Source organism: Odontesthes bonariensis, chromosome 19 (genome assembly GCF_027942865.1).
Source record: "Odontesthes bonariensis isolate fOdoBon6 chromosome 19, fOdoBon6.hap1, whole genome shotgun sequence".
NCBI classification, from domain to species: Eukaryota; Metazoa; Chordata; class Actinopteri; order Atheriniformes; family Atherinopsidae; genus Odontesthes; species Odontesthes bonariensis.
The window spans coordinates 19266781-19284306 of NC_134524.1; the positions used below are offsets into that span (position 1 = coordinate 19266781).

The following is a 17526-nucleotide window of genomic DNA, read 5'->3' on the forward strand; positions in this document are numbered from 1 at the left end:
TTCATGCTTTAATCAGTTCGGGAAGGAAAGAGATTAAAATCAGATATTATTGATACTTAATGCATTCAGTACATCTTCATTTTTGATCATTAGCAGATTTTCATCACAGTTTTTCGTCGTCAACATGTCAAAGATAAGTAAACAAATCATTTGTTGAAGGTAAATAAAGTTCGGTATCGCCTGTCCAACAAGTTAAATGTTTTAAAATATATATGTGTGCTTGTGCACAAAGATATTTTGTCGGGTAAAACAAGACATTCTCACTTTTTAATTTGATTTCAACTTTCATCGGTTTTAATCAGTCTGAGCTTTATTTCTTTCAAGAAAATAGTTTAACTGTTGTCCAGCGGGTGAATGGTTCACAGCAGGTGAGAAAACTGTTCGCACTCTCCCCTTTAAATATGACAAGAGAAAAAACAAAAACAAATCAAAAACATTGATTCTCGAACCATGACTAATCACCGCAGCTCTACTTACTTGATTCAAACCCACCACAACAACCGCAGAATAAACCTTTTAACCAGATGGAAGCACCGTTCGGAATATGCTGAACACGAGGAGTCGTATCCTTCAAACTAAAATGATAAATGGACATATTCACAATTGAAGACCTACATTTATCCAAGACACAGCCCCCTCCAAAACTATTGCCCGGCCACAGCCTTTATTTTTGCTGTGCAGTGAAAACGTTTGTGTACAGCAAACATAAAGGAAGAGGCCTCGCTGTTGCAGTAGTTTTTGAGGGGACTGTACGTGAACTGTTATATCACTGCAGTGTTATTTTCAGATACTTTTCTTTATGTCACGGCAAATGAAGGTTGTTGTTTTTTGTTACTTTACGTTTGAATTATGTGCTTTTTCAGATTATACATTTTTAAATCCACTAAAAAGATTCCCCTTCATCATTTAAGTCTGTGTTTCAAACGTTATTAATGTAAAAAGTTAAAGAGTTTATCAGCTTTTAAAGTGCCGAGGCTCCTTTAAACAACTACAGAATTAAGAAACAGGACTGATCATAAACCTTTCCTCTGCCACTCTAATGACACTGTTTGACTTTCAACTCAGCTGTGGCTCCATATCCTAAAAGCCAAACTCCAGCGTGGAGCGGCTGGGTGAATGTGGTCTGGACTCTGTGGAGGAGAGTCATGGTGTCAGACACGCTGTAGAAGGACAGAACACCCGCTCTGGGGTCCAGATACACTCCTACTCTGGAGGACAGAGGGCCTGAGAGCGGAGTTTTAACATTGTTGTACCAAAATTTCCATTTGTTTGTAAAACAGCATATTGCCCAAGATTTGTCATTGTGTCCAAAGGCCCATTCAGTTGACTTCCCTTCTCTGCTGATATTCTTGTACGCGACTGCTACTTCAACTCCTCCCCCTTTCCACTCTACTTCCCAGTAACAGCGTCCAGTCAGGCTCTCTCTACTCAGGACCTGAATGTAGTAAGTGAATCTGTCTGGATGGAAAGGATAAGGTTGTTGTTGTGTCATTAATGTTGTTTTTCGGTTTCTGTCGGATAAGTACAGAAAAGTGTGTGCTGTGTTTGGATCCATTGTGAGTTCTTGTAAATATCTCAAGAAGTCAGCTCTGGTCTTTGGTTCTGGTTTTGGCAGTAAAACATCCACATCAGACACTGCCAGTGAGACGTTTGTCCACTGCTCTCTCAGAATGTCCTGCAGTTTATCTCTGGTCTCTGACACAGCTGCTGTCACATCCTCAAAGTACCTCAGAGGACGAGCTTTGATGCTGGATGAGTGTGTAGACTCACTGAGTGCAGACAGTGAGGGGTAGCTGTGTAGAAACTGGCTGTGATCCTCTGTGTGTGAGAGCTGCTCCAGCTCGGTGTCTTTCCTCTTCAGCTCAGAGATCTCCTGCTTCAGCTTCCCCTGAAGCTCTCTGACTCGACTCACTTCAGCTTGCTGCTGGGATCTGAGCTGCTGCTTCACATCAGAGCTTCTTTTCTGGATGAGACGGATCAGCTCACTGAAGATCCTCTCACTGTCCTCCACTGCTTTATCAGTGAATCCATCAATGGCCTCCACCTCCTGTTGGAGCAGCTTCACATCGTGCTCTCGGTCCTGGATTCTCTGCTGGATTTGTTGTCGACTCCCCTCGAGCTCCTTCTGCTTCTCAGTCCTTTCTGCTTCTGCTGGGACTGTTTCATGGCCTTTATGTTCATCCATTAAGCAGAGATAACAGATACTCTGCTGATCAGTACGACAGAAAATCTTCATCACCTCATCGTGACGAGAGCAGACGTTCTCCTGGAGCTTCTCAGAGGGGTCGACCAGCTTGTGTTTCTTCAGTCGAGCTACATCATAGTGAGGTTGGAGGTGTTTCTCACAGTAAGAAACCAAACATACCAGACAGGACTTGATGGCTTTCAGCTTCCTCCCAGTGCAGACATCACAGGCCACATCTTCAGGTCCAGCATAGCAGTGATCAGCTGGAGCAGCTTGGACTCCAGCCTTCTTCAGCTCTTCCACTAACTCTGCTAACATGATGTTTTTCATCAGCACAGGCCTCTGTGTGAATGTTTGCCTACACTTAGGGCAGCTGTGGATTCCCTTCCGAACCTCTTCATCCCAGTGGGTTTTAACACAGTTCATGCAGTAGCTGTGTCCACAGGGAATCGTCACCGGAACTTTCAGTAGATCCAGACAGATCGAACAAGAGAATTTCCCTGAATCCAACCGATTTCTTTCCTGCGCCATTTCACCTCTCAACAGCAGTAAATGTCTCAGCAGTTTGCCAGTATTTATAGTAAATAAAACGTCACTGAGGAACCAAACACATGACCCTTCTACCGGTTAAAGGTTTAACCCTATACTGGTCTGTGTATTATTGCAACAGAGTGAATTGCCAACCATTGCTACCAATTCTGAACTCCAATATCTTTAAAACATTACTAGCTATCAGCATGGAAATTATGGTTAAAAAGTAAGTGAACGTAATGTTCAGTTTCAAAACGATTACATGAATATGCACCGATGCTGATTCCACATATATCTGGTTAATTTTTACAACAAATAACGTAGCAAAGTTGCGGTTTCTTGTTCATGAGAAAGACTTAACGAGTCTCACCAGAATGCTCCGAAATGCACAACATTTTTTTCCAGTCGAGTAAGGTCTGTGTTGTTCATCAAAACAGCAGCCCTGGGATACTTTGCTTTCTGTCAGCGAAGCCGCGAGGTTTATGTAAATGTAAAGGTAATTCAAGGGGCTCTGCATTGAGCCCAAGAGAGAGAAAAGAATATAACAACATCAAAACAAGACGAAAAATGGCAAACCGTATTAAAATATTGTCCAAGCATTAGAATCATGTCCCTGAAAAACACCACTGCAATTCACATTAAAGGGAACATTGATTGCAAAGTGGAATAAGTGAATGTAATAGCTCCACGTCAGACTGTAAGTTATGATGTAAATGAAAAGAAGGCAGTGAATAACAGAAAGTAGTTTAAGTTTATTTCTGAAATGTTTGCATGTTGTAATTCCAGCAGAGGGCAGCAGAGAAACTTAAAATACTTTTACCCGGTTTGGTTAGAACAGGGGAACCACCAGCTGATCAGCGACAAGACTCAGTTATCATCAGTCTCCAACTCTTACTCCCATACATTCTCCTGTTGGAAAAATATGTTTTAACCCTCTTCTTCGTAACAATAATAAGTCAGTTAGATCCCTGTTTCAGAAGGAGGCGATTTCTACTCCTGCTGTCGTGCCTTTTTGGAATCGCTTTCGGATTAATATATCTTGGAAATTTACCTGGTTGCTCCCAAATCACTTTCTTCTGACTAACAAGGTAAAGGAAGTGTCCTTTAAACTCATTCACAGGATCTACCCTGCTAAAGACTACCTAAAGAAGTCCAACTCTAACATTAATGTAAACTGTACCTTTTGTGACCTTTGCCCTGAATCCATTACTAATTTGTTCTGGTTGTGTCCTCATTGTAAACATTTCTGGCAACATTTTTGTCAATTTGTTGACTTAAAAATATCAGCAAGCTTCCAGTTATATTGAGAACATGTCCTGTTTGGGTTTCAACTAAGTGGCAAAATGAAGCCGAAGGTCTTCTTTATTAATTTATTAATTATCAAAGCTAAATTTCACATACACAAATGCAAATTTTTTAAAAGAAAACCAAATTTCTATGTTTTTTTTTTATTGAATTAAAGCAATACTTGCTCACAATTAAACCTTCAACTAATCATAAAGCAAAAACAACAATATGGGCTTGTTCCCGACTTGGGATTATTGACGAACTGTTGTCCTAAATCTTTGTTGTATTTGTTTTTTTTTTTTACACGAGACTCCTTGGCACATATGTCAGTTTGTTCAATAGTTTTCTTTTTGCAAGAGTTTTGTGACTGTCATTCTCTTATTATTATTCTTATCCTTATGCTCCCCTTGGCTGACTTTTTTTTGTCGTTATGTACACATTTATATGTCGTTATTCTGCTTTGTTGCAAATAAAGTTAAAAAAACAAACAAAAAAAACCCCAAAAAACAGCTGATCAGTTCCCTTATGTCTGAGAGGACTTCCTGGTTTCTTTTCACCAGACGTGTGTCCAGTATAATTTGCGCTCTTATCATCAAAAGACTTGCAAAACAGTAAGTTGAAGCCCCCAACTCCGGCTCTGTATTCAACTCAGAACTAAAGTCAGTGCCAGGATCTGTCGTCCTGGTGTTTGGAGGCGTTGGTGCAGCAGCATTTAAACTCAGTCGCACACGTTCACTTACAAGTCAAATAAATGTAAAACACTTGAGTCGAAGCAAACAAGTCTTTGCAGGAGAAAGTATTAAAATGTCAAAAGTGAGGATGCTCTTGATGGAATGAATTAAAATCTTTTATCTTTTCATGTCCGTTCTGTGAGGAGAGTCATGAGGGATGAAAGATAAAATGATTGAATGTGGAAAAACGGACTAAAAGAAAAACAGTCTGACACATTTGACACATTATTAGGAATAAATTCTCGCGAGGCTCGATTTGGAGCAATCTCAAACAATCCTACCTCTGATGAAAACGCAAAGTGAAGCAGAAGATGCCGGGACTTCAGATTACTGCTGAATTTTCAAGTCAAAATGGGGGATTTCCTTGTCAAATCTGAGAGCTGTTTTACACCTGCATTCCTCACTTTTTAGTCTGAGTTTTGCACCTTGGTTTTACTTTTTCCAGCGGGAGGCAGTTGTTGCTGCAGCATCAAAATATTTCAGTTTTTCAATTCTTTGCCGATTCAATGAGATGTCTCAGTAACTCTCATCAGAGCCTTCAGCTGATCCCCAAAGCAGCTTCTCCTCTTCCTTTAACACCACATTGTGAGAAAACTTGACTCTTGGCAACGACAGCAGTATGAAGTGTTTATTTGGTCAAACTTTACAGGGCCGCAGCCGACATAAACATTTGTTTGATCTCACAGAGAAAAGCTAAAGCTCCACATTTACATGTTTATGGCGTATGCTGCTCACAGCTTTTACATGAAGAGTCAAAGTGCTTATCGTAAATGAAAAGCATCGACTATTCTCACTCAGCCTGCCGTCATATGAAGAAACCAAAATTCCTGCAGCTGTTCAACAGTCATGATAGCATTAGAAGAGTATGTTTGCTCTAAATATTTGTTCGCTGTAAAAATGGAGGACAGAAAACGCAGACTTGATCTCCACAGGCTTTCACTCAAAATAAACAGTTCACTGAAGATAATCTGTTTAACATCCATGCTGATTTTTCAAAGTCGTTGCACATTAAGGCATCAATAATGAGGGTCCCACAGCGGCCACAAAGTACAGAACTAGCTTTAGAAATTATCAAAAGAATATTCTCCAATCAGCTCCAGTTTGTATCTACATTTAATTTAATGGCAATCATCACCTAAACCCACAACTATAGAATAAAACTATTAACCACACTGATCAAACATGTAAGCATGCTGAATATGAAGAGTTGTACTCTGTAAACTCATAGAATGTCCTGACACATTAACACATGTAAATATATCTGCAGGTTTAATCATATCATTGCAATACTATTATCACACCACAGACCCGTCTATGCCCATCTACATTACATTTTTGGATAGTCTACGCTTGTATTATACGTTTTCAAACTTTTAACTTTTAAGTCTGCTTTCATCTGCTGACTTTGTGTCAAAGGTATTTTTCCAGAAATGAACTTGATGAACTTCTGAACTTTGACATGTTGAAGCCTGAAACCTAGAAAGCAACTGAAGTGGTACATATCACGATGCCGACACATACCTGAACATAAACCTTCCCTCTGCGACTGTAATGACTTTATTTGGCTTTCAGGAACTCGGCAGTGACTTTGTCGTCATAGAATGAATCTTGAAAAAGCCGAACTCCAGCGTGGAGCGGCTGGGTGAATGTGGTCTGGACTCTGTGGAGGAGAGTCATGGTGTCAGAGACGCTGTAGAAGGACAGAACACCCGCTCTGTGGTCCAGATACACTCCTACTCTGGAGGACAGAGGGCCTGAGAGCGGAGTTTGAACATTGTTGTGCCAAAATTCCCAATTGTTTGTAAAACAACATAATGTCCAAGATTTGTCATTGTGTCCAAAGGCACATTCATCTGAGCTCCCTTCTCTGCTGATATTCTTGTACGCGACTGCGATACACACTGCCCTCCCTCTCCACTCCACCTCCCAGTAACAGCGTCCAGTCGGACTCTCTCTACTCAGGACCTGAAAATAATAGGTGAATCTGTCTGGATGACTCGAGTAAGACTGTTGTTGTTTCGTTAATGTTGTTTCTCTGCTCCCCTCAGATAATAACAGATAGGTGTTTGCTGTGTTTGGATCCAGTGTGATGGCACTTGAATATCTCAAGAAGTCAGCTCTGGTCTTTGGTTCTGGTTCTGACAGTAAAACATCCACTTTAGACACTGCCAGTGAGACGTTTGTCCACTGTTCTCTCAGAATGTCCTGCAGTTTATCTCTGGTCTCTGACACAGCTGCTGTCACATCCTCAAAGTACCTCAGAGGACGAGCTTTGATGCTGGATGAGTGTGTAGACTCACTGAGTGCAGACAGTGAGGGGTAGCTGTGTAGAAACTGGCTGTGATCCTCTGTGTGTGAGAGCTGCTCCAGCTCGGTGTCTTTCCTCTTCAGCTCAGAGATCTCCTGCTTCAGCTTCCCCTGAAGCTCTCTGACTCGACTCACTTCAGCTTCCTGCTGGGATCTGAGCTGCTGCTTCACATCAGAGCTTCTTTTCTGGATGAGACGGATCAGCTCACTGAAGATCTTCTCACTGTCCTCCACTGCTTTATCAGCAGAGCCGTCGATGGCCTCCACCTCCTGTTGGAGCAGCTTCACATCGTGCTCTCGGCCCTGGATTCTCTGCTGGATTTGTTGTCGACTCCCCTCGAGCTCCTTCTGCTTCTCAGTCCTTTCTGCTTCTGCTGGGACTGTTTCATGGCCTTTATGTTCATCCATTAAGCAGAGATAACAGATAATCTGCTGATCAGTACGACAGAAAATCTTCATCACCTCATCGTGACGAGAGCAGACGTTCTCCTGGAGCTTCTCAGAGGGGTCGACCAGCTTGTGTTTCTTTAGTTGAGTTACATCATAGTGAGGTTGGAGGTGTTTCTCACAGTAAGAAACCAAACATACCAGACAGGACTTGATGGCTTTCAGCTTCCTCCTAGTGCAGACATCACAGGCCACATCTTCAGGTCCAGCATAGCAGTGATCAGCTGGAGCAGCTTGGACTCCAGCCTTCTTCAGCTCTTCCACTAACTCTGCTAACATGATGTTTTTCTCCAGTGCAGGTCTTGGTGCGAACATTTTCCGACACTGAGGGCAGCTGTGGATTCCCCTCTTCTCCTCTCCATCCCAGAAGCTTTCAATACAGTTCTTGCAGTAGCTGTGTCCACAGGGAATCGTCACCGGATCCCTCAGCAGATCCAGACAGATACAACAAGAGAATTGTTCCGAATCCAACTGATTTCTTTGCTGCGCCATTTCCCCTCTCAACAACAGACAGTGTGTCAGCAGTTTTCACTTCCTCCTCTGCAAATAAGTAGTCGCACATAAAGCCACACCCAAGTTTCTTTTCTTTCACTCTCACACTGATCTGCAGCAGTCTGACCTGTCAGCTCACCGTTGGCAGCGAGGTGACTCCACCAGTCCCGACGCTGTCAGATCTGTGAAATGGGAGGAACCAGGAAATAGACTGTCGCAGCTCAACTCTGTTTGAGAGAAGGGGGGGAGCTGTCGGTATTTGTGTTGTTCCAGGAAATGGCGCAGTTTGAGTCTGTGTTATGGTCACCCGTAATCTACACATTTCAAGCTGTTATTTTCTGTTTCCGTTCAAGTCGTACGTGTGATGAGCTCCAATTCGTGCTTATCCTGATACCTCTCTGTGTCCCAACAGATGTGAATATATTTGTAATTTGGTAATTTCATTCATGAACACTTTGAAGCAACAGAAGTGATGAAGGTGTTTACAAACCCTTTGCTCTTATTTCAGACATTGTGTTTTGCTTCTGTCTGGTAATTATCTGATGGTCAAAACAAGGGCTGAGAGAAGCTGCTCGCTGTCACCTTTCAGCACACAAGTGTGTCCCCTTTGAGAAGATGTATATACTCATAAACACCTTAGACACGCTCCACATGGACAAACAATTTCTCTGCCTCTTTCTTAAAGAATTAATGATGAATAACTACACGATACCTATAGATAACATTACAAGTTAAGTGATGGTTCAAGCTAATGCTTTAATCATTTCCACTCACTATCGTAGACTAAGCTCGATGTCCCTTGTTTTATTGTAGCTGTAAGTTCTGTGAAATGTTGAGGGTTGTAAAGTAAAACTTACATCTGCTGGTGTTGTCATCAACTATGGTGAGCAGAAACACAAAACTAACTTAAAAAAAACAGGTAAGATCGTTCGGAAATGTTGTCAGCTTACATATTCATTCTCCACAAGTTTATATTAAAACTCTGAACGATGAAAAAGCGTTTTGAAATTGAGCAATTTCCTTATTCAAGTCAACGAGAGTTCACAAACTATGAATATGTACATTAATTAAAGGAGCTCTGGTGAATTTGGCCCATTTTTGGCCTCTTTGGCTCCCCCTACAGCTTGGTGTATAACGCTCACTATGTGTGCGCTATGCACATGTACAGCCACACGCATGAATTCAGAACTCATGTTGAAGAGGCCACACAATTGTGTTGTGTGCTGTGCTTTAAAGAGGCTTTAAAGACAAACTATTCCAGACTCTCAAAACACAAATGATCGGGGTGGTCTGTGGCGTAGTGGGTACAGCAGGTGCCCCATGTACAGAGGCTACAGTCCTCGCTGCAGCTGGCCCCGGTTCGAGTCCTGCATCGGACGGCCCTTTGCTGCATGTCGTTCCCCCTCTCTCTGCCCCCTACTTCCTGTCTCTCTAAACTGTCCTATCAATTAAAGGCATAAAAGCCCAGAAAAATAATTTAAAAAAAACACAAATGATTTAACCAGGTCCTGATAAAAGTGCCAGTTGAAGAGGCCATCACTGCAGCTGCTGTTACTGTCTCTAACCCCAGCAGCGCTTGCATGCCAGTGCACCATGGGCAAGCTGCCACTGTCTGTGTGGTTGTGATGTTTGCATTAACAAGGGGAACACAGGACTAGATTAATAAACGTCCAAACAGTCCAAAGACTTTGCATGGAACAGGTCTGATGGAAGGTTAAGAAAAAAAAAACAGACAACAGAGGGTTATTTCAGAGGAGCAGCAGATTTTAATTCAGTTCATATTGTCTGCTGAATCTGCTAGTGTGTCTTGTCCTACTTCCACCTCTGGCACCCTCTATACTTTCATTACCCCCTACCCGAACCAGGGTTTGCATCCCCACCCCACTGTGACTGGTGTGCAGTTGGTGAGAGGCTGGGGTAGCTTGTGGCTGTTAAAAAAAAAAAAAAAAAAAGAAAAAAGATGGTTGTTGTGGTGTGAGGAGCAGTGATGGCTGGCATTAGGGGGGTGACTCTGAGACGCCAGTGGTCACTGTCTAGCCTCCTGGAGGTGTCATGGGCCCAACTAGACAAAACATTGATGAAAGGAGGTTCCCACCTGATGACCCCAATGACTTGTTGGTCACCACTGCTCACTGATCTATATAGGGAGTATAGGGAATTATTCACTGAGTTTGGTCCATATTTTATTTATTATTTGTTTTCCTTTAGCACAAGTTTCTTGTGTTTACCTTGAATGCAGTAGCTGTGTCCACAGGGGATAGTCACCGGATCCTTCAGTAGATCCAGATAGATCGAACAAGACAATTTCACCAAGCTGAGCTGATATCCTTGCTGCTCCATTTCACCTCCCAATAACTGCGAATGTCTCAAAAGTTTCACCGTCTCCACTTTGGCTCGTCAGCTTTTTGACTTTGCAGCTCAGTGGTTACACAAATCCCTGAGATGTCAGACCAGTGAATGGGGGAGGAGTCAGTAGCATCAGAGTCCAACTCTGTACTGGGCAGAGATGAATGTTATCAGCGTCTTTCTTATAGACTTCAGAAAAAGAAACCGTATGTGCCCTGGCAGCATTTCTGCCCCACACTTACACGTCTCTAATCAGTTTGAAATGAGCAAAACTTCTGCTCGCCCTTTGTAATGATCAATTTCTCAAGTGCGTTGTATGAACAGCACTTCTCTTTCTTCCTATGGGCTGGATTTAGCTTTTAACAAGCTGCTTCTGCATTTCGGCTGAGTGTTGGTCAAATAAATCACAGCATGGTGTAATTAATACGTCACCCAAGGTTATAGTTACCTCATTTTAACTCTTGCTAATAATATATATCCTCATACATGAAACCTGAGTGTTAAAAGAAGACGTACCGTCCCGTTATTAAGTTTTTTTCCCCCTGAGGAGAACGATGAATAATTTTCTCTTGCACTGTTCTTTCTCCGTTCTTTTTATATCTAGTATGTTTGTTTCGGTCATTATTGCCACCATGTGTCACCATCTATAATCACAATCAACAACAACAACTTCAGTTGCCTTTTTTTCTGAATTTTGCTCACTTTTTGAGACGTTTGAAACGCATATAATGCTTAAAATGATGCAAGTAGATTCTGATCTGCATGAAAAATCCAACGATGGTAACATTTGTCGAGGAATAATTATGGTTTCAAAGTTGAAAGAAGTTTGAGTGAGGCAGACATTCTTCTTCACAGATATTTTAATTCACGACTAAATCTTTTTATCCAAATAAACCTTTTACATATTTAAACAGCTTGCACGTTTTTTTTTTTTGCATCATTAATCATCTTTAATCATCATTTAGCAGCTATGAGACATCATCTTTAACAGTTGAGATTCAAACCTCAAAGATATTCAGTCTGTTATTTAACCAGAAATAGACTCATCAAACCTTAACATTTTAATAGCTGGAACCAATAAATGGCAATCAATCAACTTTAATCATTTAGCTGACAAACCATTGCAGATCTGACATATTTCTTTGTATTGCTTTCTTTCATTGAATCGCAGTCATCATGAACAGCTGCTGCAGAACCAAATACAATTAAACAGAATGAATCAAACATTTAAATTATGGTGAACATGAACAGCAGAATAATTCAAACGGGTGATTCTCAGCAATAACAACTGAAGTCAAACATGAAACACAAAAGTATCGCTGTAAAAGGATGGTGGACATCTTACTCTTAATTATGTTTGTTTTTTTGTTACTTTACTTGGTCTGATGTACAGTATTTCCCAGTAGTTCAAAGGTACTAATCATGGTTATAAATCTGCACTGACCATAAATCTGTATCTGACTGAACTCAGCAGTGACTCCATGATAAAAAGGCCAAACTCCAGCATATAGAGGCTGAATGAATGCGCTCTAGACTCTGTCGAGCAGATCAATGGTTTCCCAGAGGCTGCAGGATAACTGTTCCTGCTCCACTAACCCTCCCAGTAACGACGTCAAATTACTCTTTCTGCTCGGGACCTGAACATGTGATGAGTGAAACCTTCTGGGTGACTAGAATAAGACTGTGGATTCAATATTGCTGCTTTTAGAATATTTGTTTTTGTAAAAAGAGTCAATTTTAGTCCAAATAAAAAGGAAATACAGCCGGTACGAGTTTGGTCATATTACTTCAGCTGTGCCTCGCCCCAGTATAGCTAAAGTACATCTAAGTCGGACTAATGTTCCATACATGGCTTGATGGTAATCTATCTGCCTGTTAGATAAGTTCACAGAACTCGGCAGTCTCTCCATCAGGGCCACTGAGAAAAAGTCCAGCATGGAGCGGCTGGGTGAATGTGGTCTGGACTCTGTGGAGGAGAGTCATGGTGTCAGAGACGCTGTAGAAGGACAGAACACCCGCTCTGTGGTCCAGGTACACTCCTACTCTGGAGGACAGAGGGCCTGAGATACTAGTTGAGACGCTGTTATGTGTGAAATTAAAAACTGTGTTCCAGTGAAAAACCCAAGACTTGTCATTGTATCCAAATACATGTGCAGCGAAGTCCCCTGATCTGCCAATTGTCTTGTAAGCAACAGCTACACCAACACCACTGCTCCTTTCCACCTCCCAGTAACAGCGTCCAGTTAGTTCATTGATGCTCAGGACCTGAGACACATGAATGAATCTGTCTGGATGTTGAGTATATCCCTTATTACATATTTGAAATGTTACTTTTGTATTGTCCTGTGATAAAATCAAAAATGTGTTTGCTGTGTTTGGATCCAGTGTTATCTTACGTGCATATCTTAACATTCCAGCTCTGTTCTTCGGCTCTTCGGGTGACACTGAAACATCCTCTTCGGACACTGTCAGTGAGACGTTTGTCCACTGCTCTCTCAGAATGTCCTGCAGTTTATCTCTGGTCTCTGACACAGCTGCTGTCACATCCTCAAAGTACCTCAGAGGACGAGCTTTGATGCTGGATGAGTGTGTAGACTCACTGAGTGCAGACAGTGAGGGGTAGCTGTGTAGAAACTGGCTGTGATCCTCTGTGTGTGAGAGCTGCTCCAGCTCGGTGTCTTTCCTCTTCAGCTCAGAGATCTCCTGCTTCAGCTTCCCCTGAAGCTCTCTGACTCGACTCACTTCAGCTTCCTGCTGGGATCTGAGCTGCTGCTTCACATCAGAGCTTCTTTTCTGGATGAGACGGATCAGCTCACTGAAGATCCTCTCACTGTCCTCCACTGCTTTATCAGTGAATCCGTCGATGGCCTCCACCTCCTGTTGGAGCAGCTTCACATCGTGCTCTCGGCCCTGGATTCTCTGCTGGATTTGTTGTCGACTCCCCTCGAGCTCCTTCTGCTTCTCAGTCCTTTCTGCTTCTGCTGGGACTGTTTCATGGCCTTTATGTTCATCCATTGAGCAGAGATAACAGATAATCTGCTGATCAGTACGACAGAAAATCTTCATCACCTCATCGTGACGAGAGCAGACGTTCTCCTGGAGCTTCTCAGAGGGGTCAACCAGCTTGTGTTTCTTTAGTCGAGTTACATCATAGTGAGGTTGGAGGTGTTTCTCACAGTAAGAAACCAAACATACCAGACAGGACTTGATGGCTTTCAGCTTCCTCCCAGTGCAGACATCACAGGCCACATCTTCAGGTCCAGCATAGCAGTGATCAGCTGGAGCAGCTTGGACTCCAGCCTTCTTCAGCTCTTCCACTAACTCTGCTAAGATGATGTTTTTCTCCAGTGCAGGTCTTGGTGCGAACATTTTCCGACACTGAGGGCAGCTGTGGATTCCTTTCTGAACCTCTCCATCCCAGAAGCTTTTGATACAGTTCTTGCAGTAGCTGTGTCCACAGGGAATCGTCACCGGATCCCTCAGCAGATCCAGACAGATACAACAAGAGAATTTCCCTGAGTCCAGCTGATTTCTTTGCTGCGCCATTTCACCTCTCAACAACAGACAGTGTGTCAGCCGCTTTCACTTGCTCCGCTCCAAATAAGCAGTCACACAAAAAGCCACACCCAAGTTTCTTTTCTTTCACTCTCACATACTGATTTGCAGCAGCTGTGTTTATCAGCTCTCTTACCTAGCAGCACAGTGGTTACACAAGTCTTCTAGTTGTCAGATCTGTTGAAGCAGAGGGACTTTGAAACATACGTTGTGTTCAGTATAAGGTGCAGGAACAGAAATTTTTCTGGCTCTTGTAAACAAGTTTATAGTTGGTTTGAACTCCTGTAATCTCTTTGCCCTCCTATAAATCTTTAAAGATTGACCTTTGTTCTTATGACAAAGATTATAAAACCACTTGTTATTACAAAACACAGCTCTTGTTTTTGTTTTAATGTCCTCTCCTTACGAGGCATCTCTGCAGAATGAAATATGATTGATAAACTATAATCTAATGCACATAAAACACACACACAGGGACATTTCAGACTTTTTTCAAGACATATAATGTATAGATATGAATTTCCATGGTGCTGATTCATAATCTGCCCTTTATTGTTCATAGTGCTGATAATAAAGTAAAAAATAATTAAATGATATGGAAATCATGTATTTAAATGAATTTGTGCTTGACTATCCACTTTGCGCAAGACAGCAAGGTTACAAAAGTTACATATTTTATATTTATGCATATTATATTTAATTTGTGCGTATACAAATGTGATAAACAGGTACTGATATGTTTAAATGAGAGGTTGAGAAAGGCACAATTCAAATTATTCTAATTATTATTGTCATTAATGTTGTATTTATACTAATATAGTCCAAAATTATGTGAATAAGCATGTAGGCTACATTGCATAGTTTTAGTTAAATAACCTATGCCTCATTGCGATTAGAAACATACATGTAGGAAAAGCACTGCAACTCACTCGACAATAAAATTGTATATCTCAAATGCACTTTGCCCATGACTCCCCTCAGCATGCTGTGTGTGGTTAATTAGTGGCTATAACTTCTGAGAGTGTGTGCAGCGTCAGACGCACACACACAGGATGCTGCTCGCTTCACTAACTTCGTCAGTCATCTTGCAAGAATACACCGTGGCGTGCTCAAACAAATACCGCTGCAGAACCTACTCAGCGGACCGTCAGTTGTGCTCTCTCCGTCTCTTAGCAGCGCCAAGCTGCAGCAGTATGCAGCCAAGAAAACAGCACAAACAAGCGTTGGCCTAGCTCAGAGGGTCAATAAACTACTTTGGGACTCAGAGATCATGTGTTCAAGTTTCATTCTCTGATTTAATGGCTCAAACTGTTACTGAGCAGCTTTTAGTTTGTCAACATGAGGGATCAAAGCTCTTAAAGAAATAAACTCTGCAGTTCAGCATCCGAACAGAAGAATGGAAGCAGCTCAGAAAGGATGCTGCAGCTGTGGTTTGGTGGTTCAGGCAGACACAGAGCAGCTTCTGGAAGCAGAGGGAGGGGGTTCAACTCCTGTGGATGCTGATGGCTTTTAGAAAAGGAAGGGCAGGTTGTTCAGCTCAGAGAAGGCTGGGACTTTTGAAGCCAAAATGAAAAGAGAAACTTTAGGATTCTACCTTTCAGTGTGTTGTTGGACAGCTCAGGCTGTTGGGTGAAAACTTTGATCCTCAGAGAACATGGAAACTATGATCACAGGACTTTTAAAGTTCAATAAAGTTCTTCATAAAGAGTAGCTCAGGATGATGGGATGCTGCCTGGGGCTGGAATCATCATGGGTTCAATTCCCTCAAATACTCTGTGGACTTCCAGGATTTAATCTTTAAGGAATCAAATCACCATTTCTTTCAGAGAACGAGCCCAATAATCAAATTAAGGTTTGTATGAAAGTGTTACAGGGCAGATAGCTCAGACTGATAAACAGTTTCAGTGCTGTGACAACGTCTGAAGCCTGATCGAAAGTTATCAAGACTTTCATTCAGAAAGTCGTTGAGCTATATCTTATGTATTAAATGCTATTTTTTGCTTTGTTGTATGTTTACTTAATAACAACTTTCTCAATAAACTTAGATATAAAAGAGAGGTTAGAGACAGGTCTGTAGTTGTTCACCATAGAGGCGTCTAGAGTTCTCTTCTTTAGGAGTGGCTTAATGGCCGCTGTCTTTAGTGACTTGGGAAAAATGCCTGATGCCAGTGAGCTGTTAACTATTCGTAGGAGATCACTTTCTACTGAGGTAAAAACAGTTTTTAAAAAGTCGGATGGTATTATGTCCAGAGAACAAGTTGTTGATTTCAGCTGCCGAACTGTTTCCTTTAGGATTTTTAAATTAACAATATTAAATTGTGACATAACGTCTGTTGGAGCTATTTGTTATTTTGTATATTTGCCTCACTTATTAGTTAGTTATCTTTTGGGGGTTTAGTTTGGGGAATAAACCTTTTTTGGTTGTTTATGATATTTAGTATTGTTTGAGTTAATTTGGGTATTTAATCATGCTTTTATTCTGAAAGCACTGGGTAGCTGGGGCGCACTGGTGAGTTTACTTAGATGAGCAGGCAATCACAGGTGAGCAGGCACCTGAGGGCAAATAGGTTTTTACCAGGGCAAGAGAGGCGGCAAAGGCCATTGTCATTTGTTTGTTTAATTGTTTTTGGAGAAATAAACCGAAAGAAACGTGGTTTTTTGCCTGGACAATGGACTCAATTACCTGCGTAAATTCACTCCCATGGTGTCTCAGTGGCCGTTTGATTTCATTTAGTTTATTATGGTTTTGACATCTTTTTTGTTTTTTGATTATCGACACAAGAGGACGAATAGCCACTACAACGTCAGAGTTATTTCTAGGTTTTAGACACAGATTAGTTTTCTTGTTTGTCTGTGTTGCGTGAATGTCTTGTCTAATCGTTTTGATTTTTTGGCTAAAAAAGTTGGCAGGCTTTCTTTGTATAGCTCATAGTGAATCTGAAGCTTTGTTTTCCTCCATTTACGTTCAGCTTTCCTGCATTCTCTTTTCAGGTTTTTGACCGTAGTGGTGTTTCTCCATGGGGTTTTCTGTTTGATCAAGGTGCTCTTGATTCTTATCGGTGCAACAGCTTCCATTACATTGAAAATTTTCAAGTTGAAATGATCCAGCATTCCTTCAACCGACTCTGCGCTCATTGTTGGTAACATAACTATGGCCTCCCTAAACTGAGCGCTTGTTTTCTCATTGATGTACCTCTTCTTAACTGAGAAGCTGGTTGTTTGAACATTCTGAGTAATATGTAAATCAAATAAAATACAAAAATGGTCAGACAAGGCCAAATCAGTAACACCAACAGAAGAAATATCAACACCTTTAGAAATGACCAGGTCCAGAATGTGACCTCGAAGGTGGGTTGGTTCTGTTACATGTTGCCACAAACCAAACATGTCCTGCACAGAAGAAAATTCTTTGGCATTACCATCCGTCATATTATCCATGTGAATGTTAAAATCCCCGGTCAAGATAAAATGGTTAAAATCAGTCGAAATAACAGACAATAATTCAGAAAAATCATCAATAAAACTTGCACAGTATCCTGGAGATCTGTAAATGATTAAGAACAGGATTTTAGGAACACCCTTTAAAATAAAACTAAGATATTCAAAAGAAGTGAATTCACCAAATGAGATCTTATTACACTGGAA

The 17526-nt window shown here is 41.5% G+C and overlaps 3 protein-coding genes across 3 annotated transcripts; all 3 read right to left on the reverse strand.

Moving 5' to 3' along the window:
• On the reverse strand, positions 1-2738 carry LOC142369194 (tripartite motif-containing protein 16-like). The gene has a single exon (XM_075451455.1). It carries the CDS (start codon positions 2714-2716, stop codon positions 1037-1039), a length of 1680 nt encoding a protein of 559 aa, XP_075307570.1. The 5' UTR covers positions 2717-2738; the 3' UTR covers positions 1-1036.
• Positions 2739-5352: 2614 nt separating this feature from the next.
• On the reverse strand, positions 5353-8157 carry LOC142369193 (tripartite motif-containing protein 16-like). Its single transcript, XM_075451454.1, has one exon. It carries the CDS (start codon positions 7978-7980, stop codon positions 6292-6294), a length of 1689 nt encoding a protein of 562 aa, XP_075307569.1. The 5' UTR covers positions 7981-8157; the 3' UTR covers positions 5353-6291.
• A 3505-nt stretch (positions 8158-11662) lies between these two features.
• LOC142369195 (tripartite motif-containing protein 16-like) lies at positions 11663-13894 on the reverse strand. Its single transcript, XM_075451456.1, has one exon. The coding sequence runs from the start codon at positions 13870-13872 to the stop codon at positions 12202-12204; it is 1671 nt and encodes a 556-aa protein (XP_075307571.1). The 5' UTR covers positions 13873-13894; the 3' UTR covers positions 11663-12201.
• Positions 13895-17526: the final 3632 nt, after the last annotated feature.

Coding starts and splice junctions, on each gene's coding strand:
- LOC142369194 (XM_075451455.1), bottom strand. CDS start 2,716: ATGGCGCAGGAAAGAAATCGGTTGGATTCAGGGAAATTCTCTTGTTCG.
- LOC142369195 (XM_075451456.1), bottom strand. CDS start 13,872: ATGGCGCAGCAAAGAAATCAGCTGGACTCAGGGAAATTCTCTTGTTGT.
- LOC142369193 (XM_075451454.1), bottom strand. CDS start 7,980: ATGGCGCAGCAAAGAAATCAGTTGGATTCGGAACAATTCTCTTGTTGT.